This window comes from Nerophis lumbriciformis, linkage group LG28 (assembly GCF_033978685.3).
Source record: "Nerophis lumbriciformis linkage group LG28, RoL_Nlum_v2.1, whole genome shotgun sequence".
Classification (NCBI taxonomy): Eukaryota; Metazoa; Chordata; class Actinopteri; order Syngnathiformes; family Syngnathidae; genus Nerophis; species Nerophis lumbriciformis.
This window is the reverse complement of record NC_084575.2, coordinates 9,379,053-9,401,129: the sequence shown is the minus strand read 5'-3', so window position 1 is coordinate 9,401,129 and position 22,077 is coordinate 9,379,053. Positions and strand designations below refer to the sequence as shown.

Here is a 22,077-nt window from a genome sequence, read left to right as displayed (position 1 = left end):
GTGTACTATCAAGTGAGCACATGTATTTAATACATGCAAATATTTAGTAAATCAGGCCCTAAATGTGCTTAATAAGAATTAAGACTGACTAATTTTATTCAGAAATATTTATTCATACTGTAACTGCTCATTAGACTGTCACAAAAATAATAACTTATTAAATGTTTTTCCAAATAGGAAACATTGGGGGAATACAACTGAGATATGTGACATTTTGCCCATTATAAAGCAAGCATTCAAGTGAAAGAATTAGAAAGTCGCATAGAGTGTATAACATATTGTGGCTTAGAAGTCAAAATGATGGTGGAAGCTGTCATGTGTTGGCAGTAGGGGTGCAAAGACTCATCGACATTGTAAACAAATATCCACAATAAAATTTAGTAAGAGTCGTGTTAGGTCATCACTTGTCAGAGCGCGACCACGAGCAACAACATCGCAGGTGAAAACATGTCAAATGTGGAAACATTTTACCCTAATCTTGTTAAAAACATACCTAGTTCATTTTGCAAAGTGGACCTTGTTTTTCATGGCAGTACATCTGTGATACGGGAGCATTTAAAGCAGATGCATGATGTCACGCATCTGCAATATGCAATCTCAACCCGGTAAGATAGTTGGCTTTTTAACTTGTAGTCAGCTAAAAAATGTGAGACAAAGTTGTGTGAAAAATAGATTTAACTATCATTTTAGCCAAAGTACGCCAGTTAAACTTTGTCTATATTAATTCAAGTGCTTTTTTTTATTTGTCAGGAACGTCAGGTGTGAAGCAGCATTGGCACAATAACAAATGTCAATCACACGCAGACATACACACTCGCACACACACACGAGGTACCACGGCTGATATTATAACATAATAAATATGCAATGCCAGGAGTTGATCAATAAGCCATAATATACCCGTGTGCTACTTTTTAAACACATTATCACAATTTGCTTGTTTCTTTTTAAGGAAGTTGTGAAGTTTTTGTTGTGTGTTTTTATTGCTGCTATTTTTACTGTCCTTTGTTTTCATGAAAAAAATATTTTTAAAAAATTAAAAAATTATTATTATTAAAAAATATTAGTTTTTGTCAGCAGTCTGTCTTTGCTTTTAAATGGACAAAAGTTTAGTAGTTATTTTGTTTTATTTAATAGCCTATTGAGCATCACAACTACAGTATACATAAATATTTCTGAATGAAGTCGTCATCTTTGTTAGTTCGCACATGCCTAAAATATCTCAAGCGGATTTAAAAGCAGATGGTTAAATTAGAGCCAGTGATTATTTGTACAATTCATAATCTGATTAGTCGACTAATCGCTAAGATAATTGCTGACTAGTCATTAGTTGCAGCCCTAGTTGGCAGTCGTATTAAAATGGGGTCGCCCAACACCTTCGGTGTGTTTGATGAACATGAAGGATGTTTTTGTATTGAAATCTTGCGTACCTGACAAGCTTGGTAAAGCAGCTGGTGCTCAAACTTTTTAATGCCGAGGATATTCTGGAACATCTCGTACAGCTGGTCCTTGCTCAGGATGAGCTCAGAGGCAGCGCTGGCTGTCATGCGCTGCTGGGCCTTGCGTGGATCCTCGTCGCCGCGGTAGATGGTGTCGAACTTGGCCATCCAGGAGCTGAGCACCGTCTCCTTGCTTAGGCCGTCGATCTCCGGGAGGCTGCGCACGCGCTTCTCGATGTGCCTCTTGAACACATCCCTGAAGTCGCTCGCCGAGAAGCCTCCGCTCTGGACCATTTTAGCCACGCGGTCGCTCTTTAGGAACACCTTTGTTGTGAGAGACGGGACATAAGAATGCAAAGTGGTTACCAATAAATAGCATTATTTCAGTAGAAAAATAGCACTGCTATGCTGATGTTTGGTGGGATACATTGTGACGGTCTATAACAGGGGTCCCCAAACTTTGTGACCCGGGGGCCACAATGGGTTAAAATAATTTGTCCGGGGGCTGGGCTATCTATCCATTAGAGATGCGCGGATAGGCAAATATTTCATCCGCAACCGCATCAGAAAGTCGTCAACCATCCGCAATCCACCCGATCTAACATTTGATCAGAACTGCATCCGCCCGCCATCCGCCCGGTATATCTAATATAGACGATGCAAGGCATTAGTGAGGCACCTGCCAACTACTCCGGTTTTCCCGTAATTCGTACGGTTTTCATCAACCTATTCCGGGTTACGGGTGCAGTGATAAAAAATAAGTTTTTTCTTTAATTAAAAAAAAAAAGGGTGAAAACTACGCGAATTGCACCTTGTGCAGACAAGATTTTTCGATCGGACACGGAGGAATTAACGATGTAAAAGACCACTTTGGGACAAAAAAACACAAGTCTAATGCCGTTGCTAGCGATACAAGTGGAAAACTTTCAACGTTTTTCGTCGCCCAAACAGATTCTTTGGATGTGATAAATGCCGAAGTTTTATTTACGGAGGCAATAATTGAGCATGGACTTCCAATCGCACTGGCTGATCACATGGGACAGTTACATGTTTGTAATGCAACCTTTAAAAATCATTACGCGGTGATCGCGGTCCCAAAAATAAACTTTTCTTGCATGATAATGTCCAGAAAAATTCGCTTTATATTACTATAGAGTCCTTTTAACGAATGAGTTTGATGGTTTATCACAAACCTTAAATGAAAGAAGTCCTTTCTTCTCCTGCACCTGCATGCACTTTGACCTTGCTTCCTGTGTGGTGCGCAATCCTGTCGGCTGTATTTCACAGCACGACATACTGTTAAAAGTGTTTATACTATTTATGCTTTCAAGTCCAAGTTGAAGAAATCTTGTTAAATGTTGACAGCATAACTACCAAAATACAGAAGTATGTCCTTAATATTTTTGCAGTGCTATTTCTGTTGAAAAGTTAAAATGATTACATTAGAGATGTGATGTGCCACTTTTCAAGTGTCTGATGGCTTAAATAAATTTTCATTAATTTTTCATATTTTGAATTCTTTTGAAAGGCTTACAAAAAAACTACATTTGAATTGTAATTCCATGCTATTGACAGGACTATTAATTTTAATGAAGTTAGCTTACCATGTTTACAGTATGATAATTGTGATAGAAATGTGAATTTCGGGGGGTGGCGGGCAGGTAAGTTGCTTACCTGCTGCGCGTGACGCCGGCCGCGGCGAAGGCGGACGAGGCGGGGTGTCGGTGCGGTGGGCGCGGTAGTGACCCTGGACATGCGTCGGGCCCTTCTCGCGGATCGCCTCAGCTACGGCTCCCGGTGGGGCCCTCTCGGGGGAAGGGGCCTCGGTCCCGGACACCGGCGAGGCGTCCCTTCTCCGCTCCGTAAAAGTGTCCATCTCTTTTCTTTTTTTTTCTTCTGTTGTGGCATATGCAGCAGGTGCCTGCTCGTTTTTCGTATGTGGGTAACAACATTTAACTATGTGTATATATTTCCCAATTGGTTTAACTGCCACCCGCAAAAAAAAAAAAAAAAAAAAATCTAATTGATCCGCCCGACCCGACCCGCACGCGGATAAAATCTTATTTTTTAAAATTTCATCCGCCCGATCCGCGGATAATCCGCGGACTCCGCGGTTGTGCCCGCAAACCGCGCATCTCTACTATCCATCTATCTATCCGTTTGTATCTACATATATAAAATTATATATATATATTTTTTATTTTTGTTTGTTTTTGTCTTGTTCACCCCTTTTCCCCACAATTTCCCTGTCTGTATTTTTTTTTTTCCTTTCTTTCTTTCCGGTTGCGCCAAACAGTAGATATAATCCCACACTTCTCTTTTGTAAAGTAAATCTGTATAGCATATATGGGCATCTGCATCCACAGCCTGATTATGATGGAATAATAAATGATAAATGATAAATGGGTTGTACTTGTATAGCGCTTTTCTACCTTCAAGGTACTCAAAGCGCTTTGACACTACTTCCACATTTACCCATTCACACACACATTCACACACTGATGGAGGGAGCTGCCATGCAAGGCGCTAACCAGCACCCATCAGGAGCAAGGGTGAAGTGTCTTGCTCAGGACACAACGGACATGACGAGGTTGGTACTAGGTGGGGATTGAACCACGGACCCTCGGGTCGCGCACGGCCATTCTCCCACTGCGCCACGCCGTCCCAATGAATGATTATATAATTGTTTTACTTTATTTGTTTATTTCTAACTTGGTAGGTCCTGTGGGTTGGATCTGGCCCACAAGCCGTAGTTTGGGGACCCCTGGTCTACAACAATACAAATCTAGTTGTTGTAGCTTTTCATGCCAGCAAGCTCATCAACAATGACAGCCTGACAGCGCAGCATCAGAGAAACAATGAAAACATATTCTGTGGCTGAAAAGCAACCATGCTAAAAAAAAATGAAAATAGCTACCACTGATTCATGCTAGGCAAACAAAACCTATAAAATCAATGATTTGATTAATTATTGTGTACCCACTAGAGATGCGCGGTTTGCGGACACAACCGCGGAGTCCGCGGATTAACCGCGGATCGGGCGGATGAAATTAAAAAAAAAAAGATTTTATCCGCTCGCGGGTCGGGTCGGGCGGATTAATTATATATATATATATATTATTATTTTTTTTTTTTTTTTTTTTTTTTTTGCGGGTGGCAGTTAAACCAATTCGGAAATATATATACATAGTTAAATGTTGTTACCCACATACGAAAAACGAGCAGGCACCTGCTGCATATGCCACAACAGAAGAAAAACAAAGAAAAGAGATGGACACTTTTACGGAGCGGAGAAGGGACGCCTCGCCGGGGTCCGGGACCGAGGCCCCTTCCCCCGAGAGGGCCCCACCGGGAGCCGTAGCTGAGGCGATCCGCGAGAAGGGCCCGACGCACGTCCAGGGTCACTACCGCGCCCACCGCACCGACACCCCGCCTCGTCCGCTTTCGCCGCGGCCGGCGTCACGCGCAGCAGGTAAGCAGCTTACCTGCCCGCCACCCCCGTGGCCGGGGGCTCGTAACATGGGTCACTCCGCGCGCTCCGCCCGCGCAGCTTACCTGCTTGCCACCCCTGTTGCCGGGGGCGCGTAACAGGGGTCACTCCGCGCGCAGTGCGCTCACGAAAGGGGTGGGGCTCACCCTGGTTGATATAGAGAGCAGGACGGTGGCCATGGAATTTCATTTAAGGTTTGTGATAAACCATCAAACTCATTCGTTAAAAGGACTCTATAGTAATATAAAGCGAATTTTTCTGGACATTATCATGCAAGAAAAGTTTATTTTTGGGATCGCGATCACCGCGTAATGATTTTTAAAGGTTGCATTACATTATTAACTGTCCCATGTGATCAGCCAGTGCGATTGGAAGTCCATGTTCAATTATTGCCTCCGTAAATAAAACTTCGGCATTTATCACATCCAAAGAATCTGCTTGGGCGACGAAAAACGTTGAAAGTTTTCCACTTGTATCGCTAGCAACGGCATTAGACTTGTGTTTTTTTGTCCCAACGTGGTCTTTTACATCGCTAATTCCTCCGTGTCCGATCGAAAAATCTTGTCTGCACAAGGTGCAATTCGCGTAGTTTTCACCCTTTTTTTTTTTTTTATTAATATTAGATATATAACAACGGGCGGATGGCGGGCGGGTGCAGTTCTGATCAAACGTTACATCGGGTGGATGGCGGATGGTTGACGACTTTCTGACGCGGTTACGGATGAAATAAATTGCCTATCCGCGCATCTCTAGTACCCACTAATTTGGACTGTTTTTTTTTATTACCAAATAATTGTATTTGATTAAAAAATGTATTAGATTCCTCACAATATTTCTCTGTTGTGCCTACGAAAGATGTGTGTATACAATTATATACACTAAAACCCCTCCACAGTACATTACGATCCAATAAAAACCTGTGTAAAAAAAACTGGAAGGTGCAGAGAACTGGTTCTACTATAATGACCATTTCATATTGATGAATAATGTAACCACTTTCAGTATCTTTGTTTTCTTTTACCGGTCGTTTATTTCGAGGTGCCACTAGTTGGCAATGTCCTCTTTGGGGCTCCGTTGATTAGTTGTGCCAGTTGGTTAGTGTGCTTGGATCTCACTAAGTCTACCATGATTAGCTGTTGTTGACGGAAGTAGCGATCATTGCTGTGCACTTTGTGACATCAACGCACCCAGGAAAGAAGGTATGGTGATGCTTAAAGGGAAACTGCATTTTTTTTTAGAATTTTGCCTATCGTTCACAATCATTATGACGGCGGATGGATTTTTTTTAATGCATTCTAAATATGAAATAAACAAAAAATAAAAGTCTGCTTACAGCAGAGATAATAGGAGCTCAACTATTTCGCCCATAAAATCTAATAAATAACCAAAAAGCATTTCAATACTTTTCTAAATAAAGGGCACCACAAAAAATGGCATTATTGGCTTTATTTTAACAAAAGTTTTTACTGCACATTAAACATATGTTTCTTATTGCAAAAATAAAATAGTGAACATACTAGACAACTTGTCTTTTAGTAGTAAGTAAGCAAACAAAGGTTCCTAATTTGTCTGCTGACATATGCAGTAACATATTGTGTCATTTTTCATTCTATTATTTTGTCAAAATTATGAGAGACAAGCTGTAAAAATTGATTATCAATCCACTTTTCCACTAGCATTCAAGAAAGCGGTTATTCATCCTCTGCTCAAAAGACCTAACCTTGATCCTGACCTCATGGTAAACTACCGACCGGTGTCCCACCTTCCCTTTATTTCGAAAATCCTCGAAAAAATTGTCGCACAGCAGCTAAATGAACACTTAGTGTCTAACAATCTCTGTGAACCTTTTCAATCCGGTTTCAGGGCAAATCACTCTACGGAGACAGCCCTCGCAAAAATGACTAATGATCTACTGCTAACGATGGATTCTGATGCGTCATCTATGTTGCTGCTTCTTGATCTTAGCGCTGCTTTCGATACCGTCGATCATAATATTTTATTAGAGCGTATCAAAACACGTATTGGTATGTCAGACTTAGCTTTGTCGTGGTTTAACTCTTATCTTACTGACAGGATGCAATGCGTCTCCCATAATAATGTGACCTCGGACTATGTTAAGGTAACGTGCGGAGTTCCTCAGGGTTCGGTTCTTGGCCCTGCACTCTTTAGTATTTACATGCTGCCGCTAGGCGACATCATACGCAAATACGGTGTTAGCTTTCATTGCTATGCTGATGACACCCAACTCTACATGCCCCTAAAGCTGACCAACACGCCGGATTGTAGTCAGCTGGAGGCGTGTCTTAATGAAATTAAACAATGGATGTCCGCTAACTTCTTGCAACTCAACGCCAAGAAAACGGAAATGCTGATTATCGGTCCTGCTAAACACCGACATTTATTTAATAATACCACCTTAACATTTGACAACCAAACAATTACACAAGGCGAATCAGTAAAGAATCTGGGTATTATCTTCGACCCAACTCTCTCGTTTGAGTCACACATTAAGAGTGTTACTAAAACAGCCTTCTTTCATCTCCGTAATATCGCTACAATTCGTTCTATTTTATCCACTAGCGACGCTGAGATCATTATTCATGCGTTCGTTACGTCTCGTCTCGACTATTGTAACGTATTATTTTCGGGGCTCCCTATGTCTAGCATTAAAAAATTACAGTTGGTACAAAATGCGGCTGCTAGACTTTTGACAAGAACAAGAAAGTTTGATCATATTACGCCTATACTGGCTCACCTGCACTGGCTTCCTGTGCACTTAAGATGTGACTTTAAGGTTTTACTACTTACGTATAAAATACTGCACGGTCTAGCTCCGTCCTATCTTGTCGATTGCATTGTACCATATGTCCCGGCAAGAAATCTGCGTTCAAAGAACTCCGGCTTATTAGTGATTCCCAGAGCCCAAAAAAAGTCTGCGGGCTATAGAGCGTTTTCTATTGGGGCTCCAGTACTATGGAATGCCCTCCCGGTAACAATTAGAGATGCTACCTCAGTAGAAGCATTTAAGTCCCATCTTAAAACTCATTTGTATACTCTAGCCTTTAAATAGCCCCCCTGTTAGACCAGTTGATCTGCTGTTTCTTTTCTTTTCTCCTCTGCTCCCCTTTTCCTTGAGGGGGGGGGCACAGGTCCGGTGGCCATGGATGAAGTGCTGGCTGTCCAGAGTCGGGACCCGGGGTGGACCGCTCGCCTGTGCATCGCCAGGGAACATCTCTGCGCTGCTGACCCGTCTCCGCTCGGGATGGTGTCCTGCTGGCCCCACTATGGACTGGACTCTTACTATTATGTTGGATCCACTATGGACTGGACTCTCACAATATTATGTCAGACCCACTCGACATCCATTGCTTTCGGTCTTAGGGCTATATAAATAAAGATTGATTGATTGATTGATTGACTTGTTCATTTACTGTTAATATCTGTTATTTTCCGTTTCAACATGTTCTATCTACACTTCTGTTAAAACGTAATAATCACTTATTCTTCTGTTGTTTGGATAATTTACAGTGGTTTTGGATGATAACACAAATGTAGGTATCGATCCGATACCAAGTAGTTACAAGATCATACATTGGTCATATTCAAAGTCCTCATGTGTCCAGGGACATATTTCCTGAGTTTATAAACATAATATGAATTACAAAAAAAGGAAAAAATATTTTGACAATAAAAAATATTGATGTAATCATAGTAGTATCGACTAGATACGCTCTTGTACTTGATATCATTACAGTGGATGTCAAGTGTATTTGTATTTATTTGGCATTTGTTTACATTCAGGAACGGCATCATTAGCGGTGACGCCGGTGAGCTACGGTGTGTAGTGAAGCATGTTTAGCTATTCCTCGTCCTGCAGGGATGATACTTGAACTGCGGATGGATGTTAGCTGCTAGCTACCTAGCCTTTGTTTAAAGCACCGCTTCCTGAGGGCGTTTCAGTATTATGACCTCACCTTTATCTTTAGTTTTTAGGCCAAAATGCGTCCTTTATCCCTTTTCTGTCTACACACCGTGTCTGCTTATAAGTACTGTGTGATTGTGCGCTGCCAAACATGCTCCTATGCTCGTAAAACCAGAAATTGCATGACATGACGACGCGCCGTCATGCCAGTTAAAAAAAATAGATTAAAAAAATTGGGGAACCGATACTTTTTAAACAAAGTATAGTCCCATTTTTGATTCATTAGTACCGTGATACTAAATCAAATCAAATCAACTTTATTTATAAAGCACATTTAAAATTTACCACAGGGGTAGCCAAAGTGCTGTACAATGGGCAGGTTAAAAGATAATACGAGTACCGAGCAAACACAACACAACACAAACAGAACACGATAAAAACTAAATATATAAAATAAAATAAAATAAATAACATAAAAACATAAAAACAAGTTCATAGCAGGTGTATTATGGGGCGCCATTGCAGGATGGATATCACTCAGTGTTAAAAGTCATGGAATAAAAGTATGTTTTTAAGAGAGATTTAAAAACAGGAAGAGGGGAGGCTTGTCTAACACTCAGAGGTAGGTTGTTCCAGAGCTTGGGAGCAGCAACGGCGAAAGCTCTGTCACCTCTAAGCTTCAGCCTTGTGTCAGGGACCGTCAGTAGCAGCTGATCGGCTGATCTTAGGGATCGGGGGCTGAAGGAGGTCGGAGAGATATGTTGGCGCGAGGTTGTTTAGACATTTAAAAACAAATAAAAGGAGTTTAAAATTGATTCGGTAACGCACAGGGAGCCAGTGAAGGGACGCTAATATAGGGGTGATGTGCTCACGTCTGCGGGTCTGTGTTAGCAGACGAGCAGCAGAGTTCTGCACGAGCTGCAGGCGGGCGAGGGAGTCCTGGCTAATACCTACATACAGGGCATTGCAGTAGTCAAGACGAGTCGAGATAAAGTAATACTATAATAATATATATATATATATATATATATATATATATATATATATACATATATATATATATATATATATAATAATACTATACTAGTATCGGTATACCGTACAACCCTAGTGCCTATGTTTACATTATCAAGTGGTCTGCTGCTTTCTTGCTTCCCTGCTCCCTCTAAGTATATTGTAGATCATAAATCATGCATCTCACCTGGACAGAAGAAGTCTGAGTAAGTAATCTGACAGATTGGTACACTTTGACAGCCATTTAGGACCCAAAATGACTAGTACGACACGAAAATACACTTGTTTCCCCCGGCACCCACCCCGTTTCTTCGTGAGTATTATTCTTCATTTAAATTGAAATATATGAACATCCCAGCAGTCTGCATCCTAATGACAGCAGACCTTGTACACTAAGAGATGTTTTATTATGTTTGTTGGCGCTCATAAACTCTGCAGTGAGTAATAATCAGTGATGAAGAAAAGAAAAAAGCAAACGTGATGCGTTTTTGAAATGAATGCACCACGTATGCCTAAAATGAACAAAATATGTAAATATTAAATGTTATGATAAATGTTCCCGTTACTACATTACATATATACTTACATAATGTATATAAAACCTCAATGAAGGTGTTTGGATGTAGGCGGAAATACGCGGCTCTCATAGGCTCCCTTGTCAGCAGACTTTTGATTGCATTTATTTAATATTTTGAATGCAAAAAAAAATTTTTTACATCTATCTTCATGTCTTTCATAATGATTGTAAACGAAAAAATGTGCAGTTCCCCTATAAAATGACTAAAATAATGCAAATATTACAAGTTATCATTAACGTGCCTGTTACCACTATTTACATATATATTTACAGCATGTTTATAAAACCTTGTTGGTGTTTTTTATATTTTTCAGAGAGTTTATTGGAAAAATAGGTCAATCCCAATTACCTGCATTGTTAGCCATCTGTTGCAAGCAGTTTTTGTTTTGCTATTTAGAACGCGCAAAAAAGAGAAATGTGTGTTCTTGTTTCACATAAGGATTATGAATGATGTTAAAATCCCCAAAAAGTACAGTTCCCTTCAAAATGTACTCAATAATAGAAGTGAGCAACCGTAGATATATCATTGTTGAATTTCATCATATTTACATTACCAATCACAAATTCCTTATTCTTGCGGACTTAAACTATTTACTTCCTTAAGCTGACAGTTGCCTTAACTTATAGTGATTTTGCTGTAAATTGTGTTTCCGAGGACGCCGGGCAAGAAGGTAATGGTGGCTTCTCAAACATTCACAGCTCAAAATGAGCAAAAATGTCAAACCCAAACTTCCTAGAATATAATGTAATTACTGTAACAAAAACACATAGCAGAGCTCAACTGAAATAAAAGCTCTAGTTTAAAGTCGTGTACTAAATCACCCTCACAATAAAGATGTAGGAAAGGCTGGCTAAAGTCATTAGTTGCATAATTTGCAACAACCACTGGTGTTATTAGATGTTTTATCACTTTTGTCAAAGTGTATTAACTTGTTAGAGTGGTGTGACTCAGTAAATATAAGACATCTATTAAACAATCACAAACAAGTTGTTTTATGAAGTAAAACAAAACAGGTTGATCACCACATTTATGTTTTAAAATAAAGACCTCATTAAAAATAGATGTGTCTCAAAGGGGAATTGCACTTTCTTGGAATTGTGTGTATCATTCACAGTCTCTATGTGGTACAAGGACACATATGTTTTTCTTTTCCTAATGCATTCAAATGTGTAATTTATGGCAAGTATGAGGTGGCTGACAATTCAGCTAATGGGAGTCATCTATTGCGCTTATAAAGCCCTCAAAGAAAAACATCCAAAATCCGCCAACAACACTCCATTTGAATGATTTGACCTGAATATTAACCGAGTATTGTTATTATAAGCCAGGGGTAGGGAACCTATGGCTCTCGAGCCAGATGTTGCTCTTTTGATGACTGCATCTGGCTCTCAGATAAATCTTAGCTGACATTGCTTAACACCATAATTAATGCCTAATCCCACTGATAATCACACTGTTAAAAATAACGTTCAAAATATAAAACATTCTCATGCATCTGTTTTTCTACCGCACCGGTTCAACACGTCGCATTATTGGTAAGAAGTATTTTGTTTATTATTGGTTAGCTTCAGAATAACAACGTTATTAAAAAGAATAATAGACTTGTTATACTCTAAAAATGTTGGTCTTGCTTAAAAATGCACGTATTTAGTGGTATTCAGTGTTAAAAAAATATGATATGGCTCTTACAGAAATACATTTCAAAATATTTGGCTTTTTCTGGCTCTCTTAGCCAAAAAGGTTCCCGACCCCTGTTATAAGCGCTAACGTCAAGAAACGTATTTTAGGTGCACTGTGATCAACTTATACGCAGAGATGGTGAGAAAGACACAAAAGGACCCTTGTTTGCACACACTTTTTATTTTTTATTTTACCTGATTCATTCGTCTTTTAAACAGGAAGATACGAACATCCCTTCAATCAGCATCCCAGTAAGAGCAGACAGTGATTTTTTTATTATGTTCGTAGTTTGTATTTCTTGTTCAGTGATGTTTGTTGGATCTGCTTCTCAATCAGCAACCAGAACTCATCCTCCTTATATTCAGGCTAAAAAATATAAGGCTCTGGATCATCATTTGACCTAAAGTGGTCATTTTTGGCTCTCATAAAGTCTACCATGAATCGTAGTCGTAGTCTATGAAATCAATGCGCCGCCATATGCTTAAAATACGTAAAATATACGTTATTATTATTATTATATTATTATTAGTACATTAGAATTTGTTGAAAGGACTAGTTGGTACAATCCCTGGGCACTCTGCATGGCAGGGGCATCCTCCTACCTGAGCCAGGCTTGCACCTGACCGCATACCTAGGTGACACTGCTGGGAGTCTTTTCCACCATAGGGACACATCTTCAGTTGTGTGCCCCAGCATGTTTCGGCCTGGCTTACCACAAGACACCCTCTGCCGAGGAAGGGCCCATCCCAGGGTGATCAAATCCCTGGGTGTGTGTGTCCCATTAGGTGTTAGCCTTAGCAGCCCAGCTGGTGTCACTCCTCTTCAACCACAGCCAATGGCTCGTCCTCTCTGCAGTGTTGGCCAGCTCTTTAATGGCCTGTCTGTAAGCCTGCGCCCTGACTCCAACCTCCCTAAGGAGCTTCGCTGTTGTGCTGGCTACAAATCTGACCCGCCGGACATTCCCAAATAATTGTTTTAGATGTTTAAGATGTAAACTGTAGCTGCCATTATGATGTGCAGTGATGTCTTCTAATGACCGGAAGTCTTCAACTATACTAAGTCTTTCAATGCTTGGAATCCGCATCATATACTAGTTACTATGGTCATCTAATTAGTTACTATGGTCATCTAATTACATACTATGGTCACTATGAGATATCTCAGATTGTAGGTGGGGGTTTTTTCACTATGTTTGTTGCATTTTGGTTGCGTTTCGGTTGATTGTAAAATATGTTGTCAATATTCAGTGTTTTATCATTCATAGTTAATATTGTAAATCCCACGTTCTTTATTTTCATGTACATTCTGGGTGTCTCATTCAGTAAAAAAATTCAAATTCCATTTCGTTTGTTAAGGCGGTCTGTCATAACGTTTTTAGCTTTCCATCATTATTGTGAGGTTTTGTATTAATGTTCCTAAAAATAGATATACCGGCCCCCAGACACCCTTTTTTTTATCTAAATCTGGCCCCCTGAGTAAAATAATTGCCCAGGCCTGTTTTAGACCATAGGACGAGGTCTGGACGCAGGGTGGTCGTTGCGATCTCCGGGGGGAAAATGAGCCTCTGCTCCAAGTCGACTCTTACATATATACTTATACTTATATACCTACAGCATGTATATAACACGTTGATGGAAGTTGATGGAGTTTTTGGATGTTTTTATAGATGCTTCATAATCCCATTATCGCCATTGTAAACTGACTGTGAGCATTTATTTACAAGTTAGAATGCAAATAAAAAAAAGAAAAACTTATGTGTTCTTGTCTCACATAAGGATTGTATATGATGGAGGGAAAAAAGTACAGTTTCCCTTTAATATGTTTTTAAAGTGATCTTGTTTTCTTTGATTGATTGAAAACAAAGTGTATGTTCTTTACCACATCAAAAACTGTAAGATCAGCACTGTGTGAGAACATTTTAACAAGAAATGGGCAACAATATATGTTAGTATCTGCTTTTAAATATATAGGATTTTTAATTGATGACCACTTGAGTTTTAAGGAGCACATTCAGTATGTTGTAAACAAACTGAAACTTTTACTGGGATTTTATTATAGAAACAAGTCTTGCTTTTCTTTTACTGTGAAACAGAAATTGGTGGAAACAACCTTTTTACATGTTATTGACTATGGAGATGTGTTGTACATGAATGCTACTGCTGGTTGTCTCCACAAGCTGGATAGTGTGTACCACGGGGCACTGAGATTCATCACCAACTGCGCTCCCCTTACTCACCATTGCGTATTATACTCAACGGTTAACTGGACATCTTTATGTCCTCGACGCCTCAATCATTGGTATGTTTTCATCTACAAAACCATTCTGGGCATCACTCCATCTTATCTGTCTTGTCTTTTAACAAAGAAACAAGGAAGTCACAATCTTCGTTCAATGAATGTTCTGCAATTTGTCGTCCCCAAAGTAAGAACTGAACTGGGCAAGAAAGCATTTAGGTTTTCAGCACCGAAGGCTTGGAATAACCTACAATCGAACATTAAACTTCAAACCCTAGTTACGTTGAATGAGTTTAAAGCTTCTGTGAAAGGACTGCAGTCTACCTCGTCTGTATGCAGATGTGTCATGTGAGCAAGTTTTAATGTTGTAAATGTGATGTTTTATGTATTTGTTTACTGTTTTTAATGTAACCTTGCTGCTGCCCTCTTGGCCAGGTCTCCCTTGGAAAAGAGATCTTTGATCTCAATGGGATTTTACCTGGTTAAATAAAGGCTAAAAAGGTAAATAAAATGATTACTTTAAGGCAGGGGTTCTTAACCTTTTTGACCTCGGGGCCCAACTTTTCCACAACAGGGAAACCTGTTAATATTAACACTGAATTAGTAATCTTCCTTTTGATTTGAATCGTATTCAATAATTATATCTAAATTATTTATAGTTTAACAGGATAAAGCTTGTTAAATGATATGAAAGTATGTGTTAATCACAAAGATTATTATCAAGGCTTAGATCATGCTGATTACAAAAATAAATATTAAACAAATATACTGCAAAAAAAGGGACTTAAATAAATGTACATACAATTACGCCGAGCTATTTTCTTCAATAAACTGTCAATACAACGTAAGTGCAAATGAAAATACAGCTTCACCACTTTAGTCATGATTTTTGCGCTTAAGAAACTTCTCCATGCCTTCAGATCCAGACTTCTTCTCTTTGTTTGATATCGTCATTTCTGCCACAAGTGGTGGAAAAGTGTATTACAACTGAATACCGTTATTGGGCGACCCTCCCGAGGAGCGTTTGCGGTCCAAAAATGGGCCACCTCGAACAGGAGACTTAAGTTCAGACCTCAGTGTTGGAGCTCAAGTCAGCGCAGTCCTTGAGTGTGCAGGTGCACTGCAGTACAGCAGTTTACCCTAAGTTAATGGCTTGAGTACGTTTTTACAATACTACACAACTATTGCTACATAATATCTTGGAGTAAAGATGTGTTTTACAGAACCAAACATGCATTCCTTCACCTGTCACAACATTAGAAAACACTCTAATGGAAATGACTGCTGTAATTTGACTATTGCTGTAGTATATGTAGTAGTTTTGCTGCCTTGGAGGCAAGAGTAAGAAACCCATAGCAGCTTTGTACTGGCTATGGACATACTTTAGTTAATACTTTATACTTTTAACTAGCCACCTCTGTGATGAGGCTACAATTGACGACGCTTAGTTGCACAGGTTTTTATTGCCAAAGCAAATGAATGTCTTCTTTTTAGAGGATTAATAAAGTTGATCTTTCCAGCTAGGTTGTTGTGATCACATGACTCTGCATGCTCGATCCAGGCACTGCTGGATAGAAGTGCTGGGAGTCTCTAATCGACTCTAATAAGCGCTAATATACTAGATGTTAGCCGTAGCCTATTATAATCCGAAACAGTTTTTTCTGCTGATATGGGACCAATATCTCATATCAATATGGGATCGGGACACCCCTAATTGATATATGGTGGACTTATGAGAGTTTAGTATGATGCTGATGACCAAATCACCTTTTCACTCTAACCGGTGCCGGTACCAAAATATTAGTACTGGGACAACCATATAATGCATAAATAAAAATACCGGAATCGTCATGTCTCTCATAATTTTCGTGAACAATAAGCAAAATTCCCCAAAAAAGTGCAGTTCCCCTTTAAATTAATAGATAATATGGGAATCCAGTCTATCAGGAAGCCAACGGTTGTCATGGAGGGTCTTCTTCCGGGCTCGGCCGGGTCATCTCAAAGCTACGCATGGAAGATCGATCCACCTTGGGTCACAACATAAGCATACAGTATAGCACATTACAGTACATCAATGACGAACTGTCACGTGCAGGTGAAGCTCTAATTAACCTCTATAGCCATTTACGCAATGTGTAAGGATTCATCTGCAGTTTTCCCATTATGCCTTTGCATGTTTTTTCGATGAAGAATTAACCTTTTGACATTCCCTATTATGTGTCCTACAGCTTCATAATATGCACGATGATAACGACGGGCTTCATGATGTGGATGGAAGAGTGGGCTCGGAAAGACGGTTGTGTCAGACACAAAGTCTGACTCATTCATAATCTGCTCAGTGAGAAACCTCAGCCACCATTTTAATGCTCAGCTGCTGCAATTCCAGCATTTTGACATGGAAACTGGAGCAGTTATGCGTGGGGCTTCTTTTTTTTCTTTTTTTTTCATTTATGGCTTAAAAGCTGCACGGCTCAACTCTGAACATAGAGTGCCAGATACCAGGCATGTCCCAAATTGCTACAGGCAGCCATATCATCATCAGCAGAAATGTACTTATACATACAGTACATTGAATTCACAAAGTCCTCCAGCCTCTGCTCTGAGGAATAATGCTTCTGATTGAGTGTGTGTTGCTGTGATTATGGTGTGCTGGTACCTCATAGTAGCTCTGCACAGCGTTGATGAATGCTTCATCGGCCACAATTTGCGTGTCTCCATTTAGGAAGGCCTGGAAGCGATCCTTGGTCTGCTGAAGCTGCTGCTTGCTTATCTGTGGAGGCAAGGACAAACAAGAACAAGGCAACATTAAAACCAGATCAGACAACACTGTCAAAATTAGCGTGAACGATGCTATCAGCCAAGTTTTCCTACATTCTTGTCCAATCAGCCCAAGACTTTATCTTGTGCTAAGCATTCCCAGGCAAGCTGGGAGACGTATTCCACCGCTGCATCCTCATCTGGGCTGACATGCTCTTCCATGTGCAACTTTTAGAGACAGGAGCTCCACTGGGCCCACAAAACACACCAAGAGGAAGCTGTCAGCGCAAAAGTAGGAGAAGCTCAATGACAAGCCCCTAAAATCTCTCCGCATCCAAAGACATCGCAGCGAGAGCTAGTCCATCTTAGCTGATTGGATCTGCAATCTTATTCTTCCAGGCACCCTGCCGGGTTCGTGACCTCGGTTGCGAGCGAGTAGCGAAGATTGACTGTTAAATCGAGAGCTTAGCTTTACAGATCCGCTCCCGTCTTTACCCGCCACTGCTGATGTAAAGCCTGCAGCGACGCAGCCATGCTTCTGAGCGGCAGTCAATCTTAAAGTCGTTTTTATTATTATACATCCCTCATGAGTAAAACTCCAATGTTGCTGACTTCTTCCTTAAAATGCACTAAGTAAACTGTGCACCACATGGATATTGTAGGTCACAGTCCAAAAGCATCTTCAAATAGAAAAAAAGAGTTAGATGAAAGCTCAGCAGCATGTATGTATTGTTATAAAGTCTACTGCACAAAGAATATGTCCCTGTGGGTTCTGGAGATGAAATTCTTTATTAAAGAATTACAAGAATGCAAGACAACTAGTGAGGGAAGGCAGGAGGAGTGTAACTGTGCACCACCATCACGGTTCAGTACATACTTCCATTTTAACATCACTGTTCCAATCATTTTGGGTCCAGTAAGGCAGTGTTTTTCAACCTTTTTTAAGCCAAGGCACATTTTTTGTGTTGAAAAAATCCGGATGCACACCACCAGCAGAAATCATAAACTCAGTTGACAGTAAAAAGTCGTTGTCGCAATTGTTGGATATGAATTTAAACCATAACCAAGCATGCATCACTATAGCTCTTGTCTCAAAGTAGGTGTACTGTCACCACCTGTCACATCACACCCTGACTTATTTGGAGTTTTTTGCTGTTTTCCTGTGTGTTGTGTTTCAGTTCTTGTCTTGCGCTCCTATTTTGGTGGCTTTTTCTCTTTTTTTGGTATTTTCCTGTAGCAGTTTCATGTCTTATATTTCCCGCATCTACTTTGTTTTAGCAATCAAGAAAATTTCAGCTGTTTTTATCCTGCTTTGTGGGGACATTGTTGATAGTCAAGTCATGTTCGGATGTACATTGTGGACGCCGTCTTTGCTCCACAGTAAGTCTTTGCTGTCGTCCAGCATTCTGTTTTTGTTTACTTTGTAGCCAGTTCAGTTTTACTTTCGTTCTGCATAGCCTTCAATGCCTTTTCTTAGCGGCACTCACCTTTTGTTTATTTTTGGTTTAAGCATAAGACACCTTTTTACCTGCCTTTACAAAGCAATTAGCTACCGGCTGCCACCTACTGATATGGAAGAGTATTACACGGTTACTCTGCCGAGCTCTAAACAGCACCGACACTCAACAACAACACATCATTTGCAGACTATAATTACTGGTTTGCAAAAAAATGTTTTAACCCAAATATGTGAAATTAGATAATCTCCCACGGCACACCAGACTGTATCTCGTTTGGTTGAAAAACACTGCAGTAAGGAAACAAAATTCCAACAAAAAAAAAAGCTTAGCTTTATTGTTTTTTCAAATAAAAGCTTAGAAAACTATTATTCGATAAATGCAAATACCCAAAAGACATACAGTACAGGCCAAAAGTTTGGACACACCTTCTCATTTCAATGTGTTTTCTTTATTTTCATGACTATTTACATTGTAGATTGTCACTGAAGGCATCAAAACTATGACACCTGTGACGTGAAAACCATTTCAGGTGACTACTTCTTGAAGCTCATCAACAGAATGCCCAGAGTGTGCAAAACAGTAATCAGAGCAAAGGGAGGCTATTTTTGAAGAAACTAGATTATAAAACATGTTCTCAGTTATTTCACCTTTTTTTGTTAAGTATATAACTCCACATGTGTTCATTCATAGTCTTGATGCCTTCAGTGACAATCTACAATGTAAATAGTCATGAAAATATAGAAAACACATTGAATGAGAAGGTGTGGCCAAACGTTTGGCCTGTACTGTATATTAGAAAAAGTCTATTGTGGCAGCCACTAGAGGACATACCTCTCACTTAGTAGGCTTGTGGGTTTGTGGGCGTGGTTGGTGAACAGAGTTTTTGGAGGCGCATATTTTTTGGCACCAGAACAGTATTTCCTGTTTGGCGTTCTATGCTGACAGTCTTACAATAAAGACGTGTAATGAAGCAGCAATTTTGCGTTCTTTCTTACAGCCACAATATAATAGATGCAGTAGTACCTCAACTTACGAGTTGAATTGGTTATGTGACGTAAAACCTGTATTGTGAAACAGTGTCGCCCATTGAAATTAATTGATCTATTTTTTAGATATTAAATATTGTATGAATACAATATAAAACTATACAAGTGTTCTGTAGTAATGTAATAATAATGTACAACTGTCATCTTGGAGGGTGGACTTCTACAGCAGGGGTATTCAACTTAATTGTTTCTATTTATTTTCAGAAAGCTAAGGATCGTGGGGTCGGACTTCTCCCTTCACTATTTGTTTTATTTGGTATATTCCGGAGAACCAGCATCCTCTACAGTAGACATTTGATTTTCGTTTATTTATTTTGCCAGAGTTACAAGAGTGTTCTGCTGTGTATAAGGACCATCTGCAAAAATTTGAGTCTCTCACAAGTTTTTTGTACTGAACAGTTGAATAACCCAAATGAAATAAGTTTATTTCGGTCATATAATCAACCATCAACCATTAACCATTTTGTGTGACCAGTTTAAAAGTACAGACTATACATATACAGTATAACAATCATACACATTTACACACAAAAGGAAAAGAAAAGAAAAGAAAAAGCATGACCGAAAAAGGAATAGGCTGAAGCCAAAGCTTATATTTGCCTATCCTATACCTTCACTGAAAATAAGATTACCTGGAACATCAATGTTAAAAAATAAAAAAAAATCAATGGAATGAAAGTAATTGTTACTATATTTTATAATTTTCAATTATCTCACCTTTCAATGTTTTCTTAAACCTTAACAAAGAAGTACATGTCTTCAACTCATCACTGAGCTTATTCCACCATTTAACTCCTAAAACTGAAATACATTTGTATTTAATATTCGTTCTTGCTTTACCTATTTCAAAAATCAATACCCCCCGTAAATTATGGGTTTCTCCTCTTAATTGAAATAACCTAAGCATACAAGCTGGAAGGCTGTTGTTCTTTACTCGAAACATAATTTCCATTGTTTTTAAAAACACAATATCTGAAAATTTTAACACATTAGAACTTATAAATAATGGATTGGTATGTTCATAGTAGCACGCTTTGTGTATTATTCTTATTACCCTTTTTTGAAGTTTAATTATTGGGTCTATGTTTGTTCTATAAACATTTCCCCAAACTTCAACACAATATGTTAAATATGGAAAAATAAAAGAATAATATAACATATGCAAACATTTCTTATTCAGCATGTGTTTTACTTTATAAAGAATGGCAATGGATTTGGATATTTTTCCCTTTATATATTCAATATGCGGTTTCCAACAAATGATGAAGAAGAGGGGACCTAAAATGGAACTTTGAGGAACACCACTAGTTTAACTAAGGAAGTTGAACAAATGACTACTGACTGCATGTGAGATAAACAATTTACAGAAACACTTTAGTTAGATTACAAAAACAAATTGTAACTGTCAAAAAGGAGAATTAAAGGGGTGCCTTGAGAAACACCTCAAATTCCAAATGGCTCGTTTAAAGGAAGTATGAAGGAAGGCAAGATTGTTTTATAAATATCTCCACAATGCCTCCATGGTTTGATTTCAAATGTTCAGGACTTACGCAGATCCCAAATATACAAAAACCTGTACCAATAGGTAAAGAAAGTTGGTTTTGCATAGTAGGTCCATTTTAAAACAGCGTAACTGAATTGGCAACTGAATTGACTGTTTGCCTTGGGTCAAAATATGTTGGCGCCGCACATGCAAAGTTGGTGCTTGGTCAGCCACTCTGTGTTGTGGGTGAGTTTTTGTCAGAGACTTACGCCTAGCAGGGGCCTTTAACTCCTGATCCTGTTCACCAATGTTTTCCTCAGTCAATTGTGCCGTCGGAACTTAAGTCTGCTTGTTGATTTGTATGCGTCATGACGTTCAATGCCCCTTCAACCTCAATACAACAGCCGGTTTAAGATGCTTGAAACACGTTGTACTCGAAACAGGCGGGCGCAGCCAGTGCATTTTGTCAGATAGGCTCAAGGCAGCACACATGGTGGCAGACAAAGAACCGCTGCGGTCACCCTCCTAATTTCTCATCCATACCTTTACACGTCAGGATTGAGTGTTCTTCTCCTTTTGCTCGCTTCTCCGAAGGGAGGACGTGTAGCCGTTTCGGCAAGTTGGTGATGCCCCCTAAGAAGTTTTTGTTTTCCCCTTAAGTTTCCTTCTGGATGTACTTTGAAGTTGGAGGCCGTTAACAAAGGGTGAGGAGCTGTTAATCGGACACTAGGACTGTGCCTCTCACCCAGAAGGCATGTAAGTGGGGACGTGGTTTGAAGTTTGAGCTAAAAGGAGAAGACTTAAAGGGGTGCCTTGAGAAACGCTTCAGTTATGTAAATCACAAGTTTGGACCCCAGTGTTCTATGTTTGCTAACAAAGTTAAAATCTCAATGCAAGGATTTGCCAATGTGTTTACAGTGGTTCAAGTTCATCTACTCCAGGAGCACTCTCGTGTGTTTAGGGAAAATGTTAG

At 39.6% G+C, this 22,077-nt stretch overlaps 1 protein-coding gene across 10 annotated transcripts in view; it reads right to left on the bottom strand.

Annotated features, from left to right (window-relative positions):
* cadpsb (Ca2+-dependent activator protein for secretion b) overlaps positions 1-22,077 on the bottom strand; it is a 286,320-nt gene that overhangs the window by 192,797 nt on the left and 71,446 nt on the right. For all 10 annotated transcript variants that reach the window (XM_061923570.1, XM_061923568.1, XM_061923571.1 and 7 more), the window contains exons 2-3: positions 17,015-17,128; positions 1,431-1,763 (exon numbers count right to left, since the gene is read on the bottom strand). In XM_061923570.1, coding sequence (XP_061779554.1) covers positions 1,431-1,763; positions 17,015-17,128 — 447 coding nt within the window. The remainder of the gene's footprint in view (positions 1-1,430; positions 1,764-17,014; positions 17,129-22,077) is intronic.